An 18,881-nucleotide genomic window follows, 5' to 3' on the forward strand; every position below is an offset into this window, starting at 1 on the left:
CTCGCGGTCCGTGAGTTCGAGCCCCGCGTCAGGCTCTGGGCTGATGGCTCGGAGCCTGGAGCCTGTTTCCTATTCTGTGCCTCCCTCTCTCTCTGCCCCTCCCCCGTTCATGCTCTGTCTCTCTCTGTCCAAATATAAATTAAAAAAAAAAAAAAAAAAAAAAAAAAAAAAAAAAAAAAAAAAAAAAAAAAGCAAACAGCAGAAAGGAAAAAATAAGACGCAAAAGCGTGACAGTGAAAACCCAGGGCGCTGGGGGTCCGCTGAGTTGTCTCCCCCGCTGGCGTTTCTCTGCATTTTAAGACTGCACAGGGGCGCCTGGAGGGCTCAGTCGGGAGAGAGTGTGGCTCTTGATCTCGGGGTCGTGAGTTCGAGCCCCACATGGAGATGGCTTAAATAACTAAATAAATAGAAAAATAAAATTGCATAAAGTTTTTAAAAGAGGCTACTCTTTTCTGTGGCCTCTGAGGTCACAGTCTGTCCTGACAATTTCCTGGACATGAGGAGCCCTGGGTTTGTCTGAGCCCGAGTGAGAACTGTCCTGGGCCAGGATGACTTGGCCTCATGGCCTCATCCGAGTCAGGTCCCCAGGTGCTGAGGGGACAGTCCCAGGATGCCCCAGAGCATGGCCTGCGCCCAGGCTCCTCTGTCCTCAAGCACACGGCGATAACGTGCCTGCCCCCAACTTGTCCTGGCCCCGAAGCGACCGGTCACCTCTGGATGAGGCAGACACAACCACCCGCTTGCACACAAGAGCAGTGTATGGTCCCCGGTGGTGGGAGGGCTCGGCGCTGAGGCCCTGGGGACGTATGCTGGTCCCTGAGGGCCCCTCACCGTTCGGGGCTTCGAGATGGTCCATCAACACGGCCCTCGATGTTTCCAAAAGCAGTGCCGTCTACCTGGGCTTGTGAAGGTAAAGCGGAGAGCCCCCCTAAACCTCCTGCAGGTGGGACTGAACGACCCTCCCCCCACTGCGCCCTTCCTGCTGGGGGGGTCCAGGGCCCAGGCAGTCCCACCCTGGGAACCGGGTCAGGGCCAAATCTTAACCCTTTCGGACGGTCCAGGTACAAAAGGAGCAAATGCATCGATGGCTCTGCCCACCCCCCCACCCCCCCCACCACGTGGCACCTGCTTCTTTAATTCCAGGCTCACATTAAATCATGACTCTGACAAGCGTATTGTAATTTGAATGCGCGGTGGCTCACGCGCTCACAGGGGAGGCGCCCATGCTCCTGCCCTGCTCACGGCCTCCCTCTGATCCCACGGCTCCGAGGCAGCCTGGTTTTCCCCCAGCCCCCAGGGACACGGTTTGCCTCTGCTCAGCCGCCTCTCGCCTCGCCAACCATCCCCCGGCCGCCACCGTGTGCACAACCAGGTGATGCACGGGAGCTCTCCCCCACTCTCGGGGCTGCTTGGGGATCCCGCCTGGCATCGGGCAACACACTTCATCCCCAGCTCCGCTCTGAGCCTTCCCTTCAGGCCTCCGTGTGCCCACAGGGCCTTTGCTCATGCCCTGACCCCACGCTGCCAACCCTCCCGGGGACTGGGCTTCGGGCTTCCCTAGCACAACACCACCTCGCTGGGAATTGCCGTCGCCTCGGTTTCCCCGGAGCCTAAATGGTTGTGCACAGCTTCGGGACGGCCCCTTACATCTACAAGTCGTCTCCTGCTCCTTCCTGACACACACCAGCTCGCCTGGGACCCATCCCTGCCACCTGCCCCGCGGAGAGGCGCTAGGGCCGAGCTCCAGCCCCCTCCTCACCCCCGCTCTCAGGGCCTTCCCGGGCCGTCGCTCACGCACTGCGGTCCCTCCTCGAGCCGGGGCCATCACCGAGTCCCGGCTGACATCTCTCCAGAGCTGCAGGCAAGTATTCGAGTGCAGTTTATAAAGAGCACACAGAATAACACTGGCTAAGTGGCATTTACTACCTAGACACCACTTTGAACCAAGAGCAATTCACTCGAGTGTCTAGGTCGGCGGAGAGCGCACGAGGCTCTTCCGTAAACAAACAAGGGTGGAACAGGCTCCTTCTGTTTCCCAGCGAGCTCGCCCCCCACGCGGAGTGAGGGTACGACGATAAACCGAGGCACACGGAACAGCCAGTTAACTGCGAACGGCGTAACGGCAGCGTGCTCGTCTGAGATCTGAGATCCCGCGAAGTGAGAAAAGTGTCCCCAGACTACAACTTCATGGGGGGGCTGCTAAAAATAGCCACGTTAGCCCATTTTTCCTGGAACGGCTCGAACAGAAGCAATTCCTGTTGAGGCAATTTTGCAGTTGATTTTGGCCGCTCGCTGGAAGATGGGCGGTCGGTGCAGCGCTCACGTGGTCCCTCCGCGACGCAGGTGTTTATTTTGTATCACGACACGACTGCAGTTGTTTCGTGACGTTCGCGGCGATATTGTTGCCGAGCCGTAAAACTTGGGGTTTCCGCGTAGCCACGAGCACGGACGCGGCCGCCCCGAGAGGCAGCCACAGCTCCGGTGGCTGATCATCCCGCGGTGTCTGCGGGCGCTGCTGCCCCCAAGGGTCCTGTCCCCGCGGCCGCCCCCACCCCGCACGCTGGGGCCTCGGCACGGCTCCTGACTTCAGTCCCTGGGGGGGTCCTGCTGGCGGGAGGGTTTGTGGGCACAGTGCTCACAGACACCTGACCGCAACAGGGAGGCTGCTTGTCCCTCGGGGCCCCGACACCCCGCTGGCGGTGCCTCTGTTCAAAGGCACAGCACCCACGTGGGGAGAGGCCCTCAAAGGGGCCCACGTCCATGCACAGGTGGCCACGAGCTGGGCCCGTGGCGACGGCTCCGTGTCCTACTAATCCCACAGGAGCCCCACGAGGCAGCAGCCCTGCAGCCCCATTCCCAGAGGACACCGGGGCACAGAGAGGCGACCCCGTGCGAGGTCGCACCGCCGACAGCAGGGCTGGGCCTCCAGGCAGAAAACCGGGGGCTGCGTGCACGAGTCCTCCCAGCTCTCTGCTCTAGGGGGTCTCTCGGCGAATCGGGGTGACCTCCCAACTGTGTAAGCGGCTTTGCCAAGGCCGACTTGCGAGGCAGCCCGTCTGCCGGAAGGACCCCCGGGCCCCCGGGCCCCCGGGCCCGGAACCAGGCGGTTCTCCCCTCGTGAGTCCGCATCTCTGCCGTGGGTGGCTCAGGTGCGCGCGGGAACTGGAGCTCTCCTCCGAGCCGGCTGTGACACCTGTGACCCCCGCTGATGTGTGAGTCGCGTTCTCTTATCCCCATACCAGGGACTTGATTGTACCTTTACAAAACATGCTTTAAACTCCACGCCTGCCTACGAGGGGCCAGGTGTTAACCAAGTGCTCAGGACACAAAACCGCCCAGCACCACTGCTGCCCCGGAGCCGGAGCCAGTCGGGGAGGCAGGTACGTGAACACAGCTCAGGACAGACGCCCCAGCCCAGGCAGCCAAGCGTTTGGTGCTTCCAGACAGACTGACAGATCCTGTGAAAGTGAGAGACAAACCTGTCGTGCACGTTAATTATTGCCCCCCGCCCCCGAACACTGTAAACAGATCTTCTAAATGTCCGTTTGAAAAGCGGTGGGGCATGAGGTTGTGCCACAGGGGTCACAGAGACACCGAACGGACAAGCAGTCCACCTGGGCACATGACACGCCAGGCCATCTCCGGGGGCAGAGAGGGCTGTGCTCCAGGCAACAAAAATGGGAGTGAAGTTGGAAGTCCGGCCTCCCACATCCACATCCCCGCGGTTCGTACAGGGAAATTAACCAAAACACAAGTCTTTTGGAATCTCGCCATTCGGGAAGGATATGGTTGGGATGGGCTGTCTTCCCCTGGGCGTGTTCCATGATTCCCAGAGGCTGCGGCCAGCCTAAAAGGACACATGGAGAGAATGTACCGAAACACAACAAAGGGAATCTGTGACTGCCGGGCGTTTCCAGAAGCTCTCGGGCAGGAGGGGAGGTGGGAGGGGCTGGGACCACCTGGCAAAGTGGCAAAGGGACGGGGCGGGGGAGGGGAGGGAGCCAGGGAGGAGCCCGGTCACAGCAACCTCATCCACATGCCGGGGAGCCCGGATCGTATCGCAGAAGCAACTGGGAAAGTAGCCAGAGAAGCTTCGAGGCAGGAGAAAGACACTTTGGATCTGTGTTTTCCAAACATGGCTTGAGCGCGACGTGGGGGAACAGAGACCCGAGGCCCCAAAGAGGCCGGGGCTCAGGCTGGAGAGAACAGAGGAATCTGCGACACACTGAGGAGGTGCGATCAGTGAGACCCAGGGAGGGAACAAGGGCAAGGTCATTTATCCCAGGTGCTTTGGACACACAGGTGGCAGCCAGTCCAGGTGGGCCAGGGGACTGAAGGTCAGGAGGGAGTTGCGGGTGGACGTGGGACTGTAGGAGTCGCCGGCCTGACTTACAGCTGAGCTGAGTTACCACGAGCGGGACAGACGCTGTTGTCCTCAGAAAGGCCTGCTTGCAAGGCTGGCCCTCGGCTGACTTGCCCGGTAGCAGCTCCTGCCACCGATCAGGGAGGGCGGCCCCGCTGGGCACCCACAGTATGCTTTCTGCTCAACACCTGCTCGCCTTCCGGCAGCCCAGAGTTCTGCTCTGTGCCAGGTGGAGGGCGCTCCTTTGTCAGCCCCCAGTAGACACCCCAAGCTGTCACAGTTCCTTGCTGGACGAGCACGGGCATCCTGTGTGACTGCCCTTAGAATCTCCCGCCTGCTTTTCTCCTGACTTGGCCCCAGGCGTCTCTTTCCTTTGCCAGTTTTGCTTTATACCCGTTCACAGCAAGAAATCTTCACCTTGAGTCCTACTGTGTGCCAGTCCCATGAGTTCTCCTACTAAATCACTGAACCTGGGGGTGGTCTGGAAGACCCCGACACAGAATGTGGTCAATAATTTTTCAAATAAACAAACTGGGCGAGTTCAAGTCAACTGGCTGAAAAGAATTCTAAATATATATTGACTATCCTAGACCAGTAGTTTTCAAGCGTTTTGTTTTAGTTTAACTTTTTTTTTTTTTTTTTTTTTTACAGAGAGAGTGAGCGAGCACGAGTGGGGTTGGGGCAGAGGGAGAGGGAGAATCTTAAGCAGGCTCTGCGCCGTGGAGCCCGATGCAGGGCTTGATCTCATGACTGTGAGATCATGACCTGAGCTGAAATCAAGAGTCGGCTGCTCAACCAACTGAGCCACCCAGGCCTTTTAAAACAGTAGGATTCCTGTACACCTAAGTTTATGAGTGAAGCCGTTGGTATTTATTTATTTATTCTGCTTGTCGGTAAGAGCTATGAGCACAGAAACCCACCTCCTGCCCACAGTGGCATCCCAACACCTGACCCAACGCCTATACGCCTAGACTCAACTCAGTGGGATGTTTTCGTTAAATATTTTATAAATGCAGTGAAATAATTTAGGTTCAAATGCATGAAATTTACTTAATATGACACCAGCTAATGAGAATAACAAAGCTAGTCTGATGAGCCAAAGAAGAAGCCCCATGCTTGCAATTCAGAGAACCTCACATACGATAGTGAAAACCTTATGCCAACTCAGTTTCCACGTAGTTCAATTCAGAAAGCGGCACTCTTAGAAACATGCTCGTTTTCTTACCGACTTGTTGTCTGGAAGCAGGAATGTAAGCCGACCAGGAAAGGGTTGCTGGATGCCTGCTCAAACACATGCTTCTCTGTCTGCACCCAGTCAATATCCTGAAATAGAAACCAGGGTGTGTTAACGAGGCTCCCAAACACCCTTCATCCTGGAGAAGGGGGGCAAGAGAGACGTGTCTCTCACCTCTGCTTGTAAGAAGACAGTGCACACAGGAAAGGAAAATGCCCACTAAGAAATGTATCACCATCACCATCCCCACCATCATCACATCTCTGCCTCCACCACCAGCTCCGTGCTGGCCTCTGGGTTACAGGCTCTCCATGCACTGCCTCAAGTGCTCCCCACGGCAGCCTCGGCAGGTGGGTATTATCATCTCCGCTTAAGACGCGAGGAAACAGGATGGATGCTTAAGCAGATTCCCCGGTATCCCATCCCATGTCTCGCACCAGCTCCCGCCACAGGCTATCTGCCTCCCAGTCCACGCTGGAAGTGGGGGGAAAGCTGCAAAGTCAAGTTACTCTAGAGCCACAATGATTCCACAGCACTGATTCCATTCCAACCCCAAAAGCAGAGGTAGATGAGGTTCCCAAACTTCCAGGTTAAACCTCTCCTCCTAGGGGCTGAGAAAGCGAGAGGGAGAGGAATGTGTCCAGAGCGGCGCCGCCTGTCCCTGAAGGTTTTTGCAAACAAAAGAGTGCACTCTTCAGTGGACCAACGACCATGTCGGCTTCGTCCTCCTTGGGCTCAGTCTGGAGCCCCCTCTCTCCCCCAGAAGACCCCCTGTGCACACCGGCTGCAGACCTGACGTCCATGCAGAGCGCTCCCAGCCCACCTCTCCCTGAGCTCCAGACTCGCTCGGGCGATGGGTGCTGGGTAGCCGCAGCGGGCGTCTCGCACTGCAGAGGAGGCCTCCCGCAGCGCCCGACCAGCCTGGCCATCCGTGCTCCAAAGGGGCCTGGGTCCCCAGGTGCTCAGGCGAAAACCCTCGTGAGTGGCCGAGACTCCCCTCCTCTCCCCCCCCCCCTCCCCCCCCCCCCCCCCCAGAGTCCAGCCGCCAGGGTCTCCCACTCCACTGCTGCCAGGCTCCCGAGTTTCCAGGGCCCGGAAACTTCCCCACTCGTACTCTCTGTTCTGAGTCAGAAGCCTGACATGGGGGTGGGCCAAGGGCGGGGGGGGGGGGGGGGGGGGGGGAGGGCCTCTTGACTCTCCTGTGCCTCCATCACCACATCGGCTTCCCTGGGTGTCTGTGCCGCTTCTGTCTGTCTGTCTGTCTCTTTCTCTAGGACACCTCTCATTGCATTCAGGGCCCACCCACATAATCCAGGATGATCTCCCCAAGATCCTCAACCTAATTACATCTGCCAGGACCCCACTTCCAGATTCACAGGCTCCAGGGATTAGGATGCAGACATATCTTTTCAGGGGTCACCATTCAGCCCACTGCGGTGCCCCTACGCCTGATGTCCACAGCCCAGACTCACGGTCACGGACACCGGGGTCTCCCTCAGACGCAGACATGCACACAGGCAGCCATGTGACACGAAGTCTTGCACACACACAGACACGCCCATGACACGGGCAGACACGTAGCGACACGCCCGTGACACACGTGGACGTGCACACACACTCACACACATTCAGCTCCCACTCACTGACTCCCAGAGTCCCGCTCTTCTCGAGAGACCACCTAAAAGTCCCACCGCCACACCTTGGGCCACAGGGGATGATCTGAAAACGCCAAGCATGAACCAAAGCAGTAAGTCTCTCCTGACCTTTTCTTTCAATTCTACAAACTTGACCTCACACATTCCACTAACTTTCCAGTTGGCCAGGGTGCTGGGAGGGGGCGTCTGGAATCATCCTGCAGTGCTGCTGGCCAGCAGTGAAGGTGGTAGCAAGCCGCTGCTTCTCTGAGCCGCAGTCTCTTCACCTGTGAGCTTAGCACTCAGGGCCAGTTGGGCAGTCCGTGCACTGCACGAATGCACCCTGCTGGCAGAGCAAGTAAAAGCTCCAGTTCAGCCCCCCTTCTCCCTCCAAACCACGAGTCGGGGCCCGGGCAGGGCAGCCTTCCTGGGTGCTCTGGCCCCACATGCACCGAGCCGCCTCCTGCGCTACAGGGCTGGCAGTCCCAGGACCACTGCTACCTGTGAGCCAAAGACGTGGAACCCGCACTCAAGTGCGAGGCAAAAAGACCCAACGTCCACGAAGCCAAGAGGCCCACGGAGGGAGTCACCACGGGAATGCAAAGCACACTGCCGTCTCACACCTGCCGGGACAGCGGTAATCGAAAAACAGGAAGCAGCAGTTCCTGGAAAGGGTGCGCAGAAAGCGGGAGCCTCACGCGTGGCTGGTGGGAACGGGAAATGCTGCGTCTGCCGTGGGACCGCTGCTTGGTGACTCCTCGAATAGCTAAGCACCAGGAACCCTGGCGCCCCGGCGCCCCCGCTCCCGGGAAGACCCCCAAAGGCCTGGACGCAGGGCCTGGAGCAGATGCCCGTACGTGGACACTCACGGCGGCACGAATGACAGTCGCCAAAAGGTGGAAGCAATCCCGATCGCTGCCAACAGGTGAGCACATAGACCACGTGTGGTCTGCTCACCAAACGGAGTCTTGCTCAGGCATAAGAGGCAATGCAGTTCTGACTACACGCAAGGGCCAGAGACAGGAGGCCGATGGGTGGTGCAGGGGGGGGCGGGCGCGGGGCTTCCTTCTGGGGGTGCCAACGGCCCGGGACGAGACGGCGGGGACGAGGCACCGAGTATACACAAACGTGTACTTGGACGTGGCCGCAGCGGTGAATTTTGCTACGAGTGTCTTGCTCCCCTTGACGGGACAAAGCCCAGGAGCCCGAAGGTCCCCACGAAGGAGGCGCGAGCCCGCGCCGGCCCTCACCTCGTCGTCATGGACCAGCTCCTTCTTCACCACCTTCATGGCGTACATCTGGTCGTTCTTCTTCAGCCGCACCAGGAGCACCTTGGCGTAGCTCCCGCGCCCAATGACCCGAATCAGGTCAAAGTCCTGCAGCCCGAGCCCCTGAGATATCTTGATTCCATCCATCCCGTCGATAACCGGCTTGAGGTCCTGAGGACGAGACAGAACGTGGGAAAGGGCGGGACCCCTCCCCGCGGAGGGTGACGAGTCCCTGCGCGTGGCCTGGAGCTCAGGGCACGATTCCGCTCACAGGCCCCGACTCTGTGCCCCGAAGACCACCCCAGTCCCGCCACTCCGAAAGCCCGTCATTTCTGCAGACCGTGGCCCAGTCGCCAGCCACAGGTGGCCCTCTGTGGGCACGTGGGTGACGGGGGCCGGCCTCCCCAGGACAGGCTCCCCCGGGGGCTACAGAGCAGAACTAGCTGAGATCTGCAAAGCCCCGAGTTCGGACTCCCGGAAATACACAATGAAAGAGAAAGGTGATCCGATTAAGAACAGAAGCCTCCCTCCTAAGAACTGTCTCTGGCAAGGGTATCTGTAGGGGAAGCAGGGGGTAACTAAGTGCTCCTGACTCATCCCAGACGGGGAATGACCAGCAAGGAAAGTCAGGAAGTCTGGGCGCCATTTATCAGGTACTCTGGGAGAGCTGTGGTCCCAGCAAGGCAGAGCTGTCCTGAGGTTTTGTGGACGGAGGCTGCAAACTGGAGTCTGTGTGACTTCTCCTCACTCACTGGAATCATCTGATGCCCCACCGACCGCCCAGAGCCGGCCGCACACTGGGCCGAGCCGAAACTCTCAGTCCAAAGCCGGGGTGGAACACAAAAGGGCAGCAGCAGGCTTCCCGGGACAGAAGGAGTAAATCGTGACCCTGGGATTTATACTGACAAATATGTTGGTCTCAGCCCCATTCCTGGCACAGAGTTCCCAAACACCCCTGGAGCTCCCTACCTCACAGAAAAGGCATTTTTTTTTATGTGAATGAGACAACTTTTGAGAAGCCCAGGCCACCTAAAGATGGGGGTGATTACCAACCCCTGCTTATTATAGAGCGCCAGAACTCAGCCTCACCCCCTGACCTCCGGGGAGGGGAGAGGGGCCAGGGTTGGGCCCCTTCTCCAATGGCCAAGGACTCATCGACTCATCAGTCACGCCCCTGTTACGAAGTCCCCACACAAACCCAAAAGGACCACGTCTGGAGAGCTTCTGGTTGGTGACACGGGGAGCTGGCCTGGACGGAGCACGGACACCCCGCCCCCTTCCCCCAGCCCTGGCCCCGTGCACCTCCTCCATCCGGCTGCTCCTGAGCGATCTCCTCTTATCACAAACCAGGCATCCAGGAAGCAAAATATTTCCCTGAGTCCTGTGAGCCGCTTTAGCAAATTAACTGAACCCCAGGAAAGGGTCGTGGGAACCCCGATTTACAGCTGGTTGGTCAGAAGCACACACAGGTGGCCACCGGGATGCATGAACGGTATCTGAGCCCTTCCCTTTGGGGTCTGACACTAGCTCCAGGTAGAGGGGGGTCAGAATTGTAGGACACCTGGTCAGGGTCCCCCAAGACTTGGAGAATTGCTCGGTGGTGTGGAAACAGTACAACAGACAAATCCAGGGAGGGTCTGATGCACATAAAATCCGACAAAAGTTGCAGCTCAAGAGCTGTAAGCCCTGGGCCCACTCTGCTGTCTGGACGGAGAGGGGGCACTGGGGAGACTGAGCCTGCAGCAGGTGTTGCCACATCTGCGCCCCAAAGAGCCTCTGGGGGATTCATAAAAGGACGTGCCCCAGCAAGACTGAGCCATGACAGGCCAGCAGCCCGTTTTCGGCAGGCAGGTTCTGGGCCGGCGCCCACCCACTCCGCACTGCCCCCCAACACACTGACTTCGCCACACTGCATACCCCGTCCCCCAAAGCCAGAGGCCCCGTGCCCCACGCGGGCAGCGCCAACATCCTGCTGCTTCCTGAGGTACCAATTTCCCAGTGACGGGAACGCCTGTCCTGTGGCAGGAGACAGGAGAAAACGCGACGTTTGAACCTTAGGAGTGAGGGGAGAACAAGTCACTAGCAAATTCGGCAAGAATCTATCAATCTACCTCTGACCCTGGACCGCCCAGCCATAAACACGCCCGAAACAGGACAAAGGGCAAGAACAACCCAGGGTGATTCCTCCACGTGGACCCCGGGAGACAATAAAAAGCTAGCAACCCCACCCACCAGGGACCAGCTCTCCCTCCTTTTCTCAAAGCCGAAGAGCATGGGGGCTCCCTTGTGGGGGCGGGGATGGCCTGTGCCACCCTGGACCGATGCGGAAAGAGCCCCGCACTGATTGGTGTCGTGGAAAGCTTCCTGTGTGTGCCAGGAGTGATCATTATCCAAACTGGACAGAAGAGGATTCTGAGGTCAGAGAGGCCCCCTGACCCAGGCTCACACCAACCCGTGGCCTGGGCTCACACAGGCCTGGCCAATGACACCTCATCCCCCAGTTCCCCGTCGCTGAGAGAACCATGCAGTGAACGCTGCACCCTCACGCCTGCGACTGAGCCGTGGCTCCTGTCAGCCGCACACGCTCGCTCTCTGTCCACCTAATGCTCTGGAGATCCCTTCTGCGCGAAATGCTAGAACCTCCGTGGGACTCCATCCTGAAGCCCTGAGTGAACATCACCCTAGATGTCCGCAGACCACTCCCTCGCTTACGGTGAGGTTAGACAGGTTAGCATTCCCAAGCCTGTCCAGTTCCTATTTAAATTTCCATAACTGGGGGCACCTGGGTGGCTCGGTCGGTTAAGCGGCCGACTTCGGCTCAGGTCACGATCTCGCGGTCCGTGAGTTCGAGCCCCGCGTCGGGCTCTGCGCTGACGGCTCGGAGCCTGGAGCCCGTTTCAGATTCTGTGTCTCCCTCTCTCTCTGCCCCTCCCCTGCTCATGCTCTGTCTCTCTCTGTCTCAAAAATAAATAAATGTTAAAAAAAAAAAAATTTAAATTTCCATAACTGCCCCAGAAACGAGCTAGTGAACTTATAAAAAAAAATTGGAAACACTAACGAGCCATCTCATTTACTCACCTCAGAATCATCTTTAATGTTGTCATGTTTCCGGCTTGAAGAAATATAAGCAACTAGTCAAGAGAGAAAGAAAAAACAGGGCATATTCTAGGCATTGTCAGGAGTGTAGCCTGACACACAGGGGAACCCAGGGCCCCCCGATCCTCTGGACACACCGGTGGCCCAGGCCAAATCTGCAGCATTCAGGGCGAATCACGGAGTGGCCACAGCTGACCGCACAGTCATAAGAAAATGCAGCTTCCTGGTCCCACCCAGACCTGCTGACTCTACACCTCTGTGGGTGGAGCCTGGGAACCTGCATTTGTGACACATGTTCTCAGCGATTCATGTGGAAGTAACGTCAAGAAGACTGTGGTATTTAGCTTTCCAGACACTGTTCTTAGAGTGTGCAGATGGATGGGTGGGCAGGCGGGCAGAAGAGGGGATGGTGGATGGATGGATGGTGGATGGATAGATGGATGGATGGATGGGTAGGTGGGTGGGTGGGTGGATGGAAGGAAGGAAGGAAGGAAGGAAGGAAGGAAGGAAGGAAGGAAGGAAGGAAGGAAGGATAGATGGATAGGTGGGTGGGTGGACTGATGGACTGATGGATAGTTGGATGGATGGAAGGATGGGTGGATGGATGGGTGGTGGATGGATGGATGGATGGACTGATGGATGGTTGGATGGATGGACAGAAAGATGGATGGAAGGATGGATGGACAGAAGGATGGACGGATAGATAAGTGGATGGATAGGTGGGGGGGGTGGATGGATGGATGGTGAGTGGATAGATGAGTGGACAGGTAGACAGATGAATAATAGGTAGGTGGATGGGCAGATGGACAGATAAGTGGATGGATGGTTGGATGGGTAGGTAGGTGGGTGAGTGTGTGGGTTGTTGTCTGCTTTGTGTGAGCTGTTATGCTAAATGCTTTATCTTCTGTGGTCTCATTTCATCCTTCAAGGACTCTCAGGGTGCAGAGCTCACATTCACCACTCGAGGGCAGGGACTCTTCCAAGCTCTCATAATAAGCCACAGACTTTGGGAGCTCAGAGCTAAGCTATCAGTCCAACTAGTATTCAAAATCATTCTCCGAATGCTTCTTACTATTAAACAAAAGTCTCTCCCCCACCCAAACCCCCACGAAATCCTACAGAAACTCAAGAACCACCTTGACAGCAGGCCTTTCCACGGATGGAGACCAGCTCGACGCAGCAGCCTGCCCAGGGTGGGTGCCACCGTAAACAACTTCTAGAACTCCCACGGTCGGTGCCGAGGGAAAACGCCCACCCCGACTCCTATGGCAGCCACTCACAGAGATGTGCGTGTCCACAGAAGGCCACCCCACCCTGCCATCTCTGCCCAGGATGAGGGAAGGCCCTGGGGACATCCCCAGCCCCGCAGTGAGGTGTGGTCAGAATGGCGGGCAAGCAGGGATTCCGGGGCGGAGAGCCCGGGCTCCACGAGTGGGAAGAAAGCAGCCCCTACTTCCATCGGTGTTCTCAGAAGGAAGGTCCACGTTGTCCTTGTCGTCTACTGCAGGTTCTTGGGAAGGCATGACAGAATCCTGCCAAGACATGAGCATTACAAAGTGACCAGTCAGGTGTCACGGTGTAGCTTCTGGAGATACCCTGTGACTTTCTAGGATCACCTCTTCTGGTATACACATTGTAGCGTGTGTGACAATACATGTTACACAAGTGTACCTGGTAACATTGTTGCCCTGGAGGTGGAGAGACCCACATAGAAATAATTACGTGATTCCACAGGCAGGGTGATCACTCAGCACCTCACACTGTGACCTTTCCAGTAGGTGCTTTAAAAAGCAGGGCATCTGTTCATAGTGCTTGGTAGTCTCCCTTGCCCCCACGGCTGCATCAGAGTCCCAGGAGGCTGAGGTCACCCCTGCCACAGCCCCCTATTGGCGGACACCGGGCTCCAGGCATTGGCATCGTTCGGCCCCCGACTGACTACATCTGTGGGGCTGGCCTCGTTTCTTAGGCCGACGCGGACCTACGGGACCCCACATCCCAGGGCTCAGCAACATCGGGGTGCGACAAGGTCTGGACTCTGCTCTTGTCCCATCAGGGGTGACGGCCAGAGGCCCAGGAGCACAAGCGAGCCCGGACGCTCAGTAAGGAAACGAACAGCATCTCAAAGGGCTGGGAGCTCCGACTCCAGGATCGCGGGCTGGCGGTGAGGGTCACACGGCGCAGGCCCTGGCGTGCGGAGCGTCATGGCGCTTTCCCCTCTGCTCTGCTCGAGGGCTGCTTCGTGCCTGGGGTCCACACAAGCCTTCCCTGCCCCCGCACCTTCGTGCCAGAGCGGCAGCGGGCACCGGAGGCCCCCGCCACGAGTGCTAGGGGTCACAGGGCTCGGAAGAGGGGCCCCGTCCCAGCCCCTCCTCTTGCCCTGCTGGCGGCAGGACCCTATTTGGACAGAGGGGGACTGAGGGCCGCCAGGGTCAGCGTGGGCAGTGGGCTCGAGGCTGCCCCCCCCCCCCCCCCCGCGGGCCCCCGGGGCCCAATCTGGGCCACACTCACCATATGCCTTTTGCAGGTCAGCGGGACGAGCACGTGGCAGCGTTTATGGACCAGCAGCTTGCAGTTGATGCATCTGTAGCCCTGCCCCGCGAGGCCCCATATCCTCTCGCTGCACCGGCCGCAGTACGCTCTCTGCAAGGACAGCGGCCGTCACGCCGAGGGCCTGGGCACCCCTGAGGCCCGCGCCTCACTGCAGGGGACCCAGCTCAGCCCTGGGGCACGCTGCACCTTCCCGGATGTCCCGAACGATGATGGGAGCTAGACAAGAGGTGGCCCAACCAGTGGGTCACGTCGGGCACCAGGCTCTGCCCAAGCCCCGGGCCCCCTGCTTGGGTCCGCTCCCAGGCTGGGGGAACCATGGGGTCCCGCTCCGGCAGGGGTGACAAGACCCCTCCCCGGGCAAGGCCCCCCCTTGCTTGCAGGGACCGGAGGGGATTCCAGCCCTTGCCGGGTCGTGTGCCGAACAGGGTGGCGCCCCGTCTGGTGCAGTGACCCAGGCTGAGTGGGGCGCGGGGGGGCATCCACACACCTCCCCCGCACGGCCACAGAGAGACTAACTCTGCCTGGCATTACGTGTCGTGTGTTGGCCGCTAGGGGCGGCCTGCGATTGCTTGGGTTTTGGTAGTTTTAAAGATTTTTCCGCGGTCAATCTTCGTGCTTCAAGCTCTAAGTAGCTGAAATTAATGGCAATCGTCAGCTGGTTTGGTGATGTTTTCCTCACGTTGGGCTGTTGAAAGGGCACGAAGATGAGTGTGTTCAGAAAGCCGGTCACACGCGTGGCCGCACGTCCGCCGGGTTCCCGCGACCATCTTTCCTGGCTTGAACTCCTTGGCAGGCTTTAGCCTCTTTTGCCGTTTTTAACAAATTCCCTTCTTTTGAGAGAGTCTCTGCTCCTGGAGACAACCGTGAAGGACCACACTGTACTGCAGTTCATTCACGACGGCTGATGGAATCCTCTGATGGGTGGACTCGGGCGGGGGCCGGATCGGGGTGACACGGACAGGCCGTGGGCCTGTGCTCAGGGCCACGGGCACCAAGAAGCCGACTCCTCACCAGCGAAGCACCGAGCTCGGAAACCAGGGCCTGAGGGGGCAGGTCCTGGCACACAGGTGGTGCCCCAATCACGTTTGCTAAGGTTAAGCAAACACACACTCACACACCCCACGTCACTTTTAACTTCGGAAACAGGAAAGAGAAGAATTTATTCCGAGTCCTCCGTGTTGCCTAAAGCGTCTGTCCCACGAGCTGGCAGGCACAGAGGGTGGGCCCGGCGGGGAATGGCCTGGACGGGGCGCAGTGGACGGCCATGGGGGCCACGGTCTCATGCCGAGTAAAAGCCCAGCTTCGCATTCAAAGGAGGAGCTTCAGGTATGAAGATGGGTTTCACTCTCTTCTGCGCGTGTGTCTGTCAAACACCATTTATGAAGCCATGAAACAAAAGCACCTTCTTACGTAACCCACCAACACGCACAGCCTTCCCATTGTCACCCCTGAACAACCTAATCTGCAACGCTTGGCTCGCGGATAGGGGCAAACTCATAGCCGACCGGTGCCTTTGCGAGGTAACACATTCCTTCCCAGAGGTGAGCAGGGGCCGGGCCGGGCCAGCCGCTGACCAGCAGCAGCGTGCCCTCGCTTGTCCGGAGAGGCTATCGCACGTTGGCAAGGGCTCTTGATCTCAGACCTGTGTTTGACTGGTTAACACTTCAGGAGACATCACGAAGAAATAAATCAAAACCTAACCCCCGAGCCACGATTCTCTGAAATTCACATGAATTAATAAGTTAATGGGGTAAAAACATTTTAAGTCTCCTTACACACCACTGAATCTGTCCCTTGCTCGGATTTCGCATCATCCGTTCTAGTTTTGGGCCATATTGAGCTCATCTGAGGTCGGAGCCTTTGGTCTGGGTTTCTGCTGCTTCTTGCGGGGTGGGAAAGGCGGCTCCCGCCAGGCCCCAGACCTGCTCCTCTCGCGGCCTGATGGTTCAGCCAGTGGTAACTCCAATCCCTAGTCCAGGGGCAGGCCAATGAGGACCACCACCTGTCTTTTCCAAATAAAGTTTTACTGGAACAGGCCCTCACTCGTTTGTCGACCCACTGCCTGTGGCTAGTACACTATGACGGGGTGGTGGCTGCGACAGAGGCCTTGTGGCCCAGCGAGTCTAAGGTATCTACTCTCCGGCCCTCAACATGGATTTAACAGGAATTGCTTGCTAACCCCCGTTCTAGTCGCTGGGACCAAGAAGCTTAGGAGAAATCCTCGACGGGCATTTGCCAGAGACGCTCACGCCCCGGGGCTTCCCAGGGCGGGACTCTGACCATCAGTCGCATCCTGCAGAGGGGGCCTCGCCCTCGTGCCCCCCCATCCATGCCGCCCGTGTCTCCTGCTCCAGGACAGAGGTTTTCATTTCTTCTCCAGAAACTCGCTGGATCTCTCCCTTTGATTCACCAATGGAACCTTTTCTCATTGTTCTAGAAGAAACATCATGTCGAAGGCAAATAACGATCCAGGCAGGTGCCTCGGGAAGATGGCCGGCGGTGTCACTGAGTTCACTCACTTTCCGCCCTTGAGTTGCCGAGGAGGACGGAGGAAATGACCTCCGGGGGCTTTTTGCCTGTAGGTCTTGCCGATTCCTGTAGAACAAAGCGCGGGGCTCTGCAAACATCCTTTCAAGTGACAGGTGGAGTTGAAGTGCACAGCCCTGTGATTAACACGGTGAACGGCACAGCGCCAGCCGCCAGGGCTCAGGCAACGGGACGTCGAGCCAAGGACAGTCAGGCGGGAAACCAAAATCGGAAACAAATTGCGCACACATCTGCCTCCTCATCTGTGAACGACCAAACGATCTGAGTCGAGGGTCTTTGGGCAGGCTCCCTTCTCCCTCCCCGTGTGTGGGGAAACCCACTCTGGGGCTCTGGGGACAGCTGAACATGTATAACAGGGTGGGGACGGGGAGGGGCAGGAGGGGCAGGCAGGGGAAAGCAGAGTCAGGGTCTGCACCCTGCAATCAGAAAAATGGGGTTTTCTCCTAAAATCTGCAGGGGGGGACAAGCCGGGCCCCGGCCTGTCTTGCTGGCTGGGTGGGCCTCGTCTCGGACCGGTGAGTGAGCTGTGATGAAGAAACGGTGTTTCACCAGCAGTCAACATGGGGGAGCGGGACTCCTAGAACCTTCTGTGATACCCCGAAGGGTGGCTGGTCCCGTCTGGCCGAGACCCCTCTCTGTCCAGGACCAAGCTGGTGCCCAGATGTGCAGAAAGAGAAGCCTCCTGGCCGCAAAGCTGGCTGGTAAAATAAACACGGGGCGGGGGCGGCAGGTGCTTCGCACCCTGGGAGTTGGGATGTTTCCATTTCTTCGCGTTGTCACTAAAGTTCCCGTCCACACCCAGTCAGTCGGCCCAGGGATGTGACAAGCGTTCATTATTCATGCAGCCACACCTCTGTCCTCAGGCACTGGCTTGCTGGTGATGCCTAACCTCCCCCAAGACACCCGACATTCCCTGGAGCCCGTGCTCTCCTGCCACCCACCTCGGTTCCCAGGGTCTTCCTCATTCCTCACAGACGTGCCCCATTCTTCTTGGTCCCTACACAGTGCCCTGGGTCTCCCCTGGCCGACCTTCCTCCAATCATCGGGGAACCCACGTTCAGAGTCCCAGTGACCGGAGCACTGCACCCAGTGGGGGGCAGCAGGTGCATATGTGACGGGGGCACAGAGGAGGAGCTGGATAGTCGTCCAAGCCAAGAGACAGAAAGTAAGACAGAGCACGTGCTCCGAGAGCATGGGGGCGGGCGCACCGGGCACAGCACTCAGCACGTGCAAAGGCCCTCAGGTGAGCACGCGTGTGGCTGCTGGAGCGGGCTGAATGGTGTCCCCGAATTCACGTCCCCTTACAACCTCCAAATGAGGCCTCATTTTGAAAAAGAATTTCTGTAGAGGTACTTAGTTAAAATGAAGTCATAGTCAATCAGGCGGGGGCTAATCCCGACGGACGTCCTTACGAGAGAAGAGAGGCCATGTGAGGACAGAACAGACATCGGACTGCAGCAGCCACAAACCCAGGACCGCCACAGCCCCCGGGAGCTGGAAAAGGCTGGAAGGATGGTCCGCTAGAGCCATCAGAGGGAGCAGAGCCCTGCCCACGCCTCGGCTTGGGGCCTGAGGCTCCGCAACTGGGAGAGAAGGACTTGCTGCTTTAAGCCCCGTCTGTGGCGCGTGGATCCGGCGGCCCCGGGACGTGAAGGGCCTTGGCCAGTGAGGCACCTGCAGCCACCCCCTGCCCCCTCCCCCACTGTGAAGCGGACCCACCACAAAGCCACACAAACCGCATCATTCCTGGAGAATGGGACAGCGTCCTGAAGAGGAACGATGGAAACGAAGGGCTGGGCAGCGGGCCCACCTGGGTGGCAGACGCGGGCCGTGAGGGGACCCCGGGCACACAGGAGGTCCTCGCGGCCAAGAGCACACGCTGCGGCTGGTGTCATCCCAGCAGAGCAACGCCGAGATGCACAGACTGCATCCGTCAAACAGCCACCACATGCAGAAAAGGCCTGACCTGAGCCTCACCACGGCTCATTTCTGGAACCCGCCGGCACGGCCTCCGCGGCCCCGCCCACTCTCCGCGGAAGGGCCCCGCTCAGGCCGGGCCCCGCGTCGGCGGCACTCACCCTGTTAAAGCGCTTGGCCTGGAAGAGGTGGCCGTTGGCGCGGTGCAGCTTTCTCCATCTTCTGGCTCCGCGGCGGTAGACGGACTCTAGGGAGGATAGAAGACGGGTAAA

At 58.5% G+C, this 18,881-nt stretch overlaps 1 protein-coding gene across 1 annotated transcript in view; it reads right to left on the reverse strand.

Moving 5' to 3' along the window:
- PRKCZ (protein kinase C zeta) overlaps positions 1-18,881 on the reverse strand; it is an 80,209-nt gene that overhangs the window by 14,525 nt on the left and 46,803 nt on the right. The window contains exons 2-7 of the mRNA XM_058719412.1: positions 18,771-18,856; positions 14,104-14,235; positions 13,049-13,127; positions 11,578-11,630; positions 8,482-8,670; positions 5,589-5,686 (exon numbers count right to left, since the gene is read on the reverse strand). Of these exons, the coding sequence (XP_058575395.1) occupies positions 5,589-5,686; positions 8,482-8,670; positions 11,578-11,630; positions 13,049-13,127; positions 14,104-14,235; positions 18,771-18,856 (637 nt within the window). The remainder of the gene's footprint in view (positions 1-5,588; positions 5,687-8,481; positions 8,671-11,577; positions 11,631-13,048; positions 13,128-14,103; positions 14,236-18,770; positions 18,857-18,881) is intronic.

The sequence above is a fragment of the Neofelis nebulosa genome, chromosome 2, assembly GCF_028018385.1.
Source record: "Neofelis nebulosa isolate mNeoNeb1 chromosome 2, mNeoNeb1.pri, whole genome shotgun sequence".
NCBI classification, from domain to species: domain Eukaryota; kingdom Metazoa; phylum Chordata; class Mammalia; order Carnivora; family Felidae; genus Neofelis; species Neofelis nebulosa.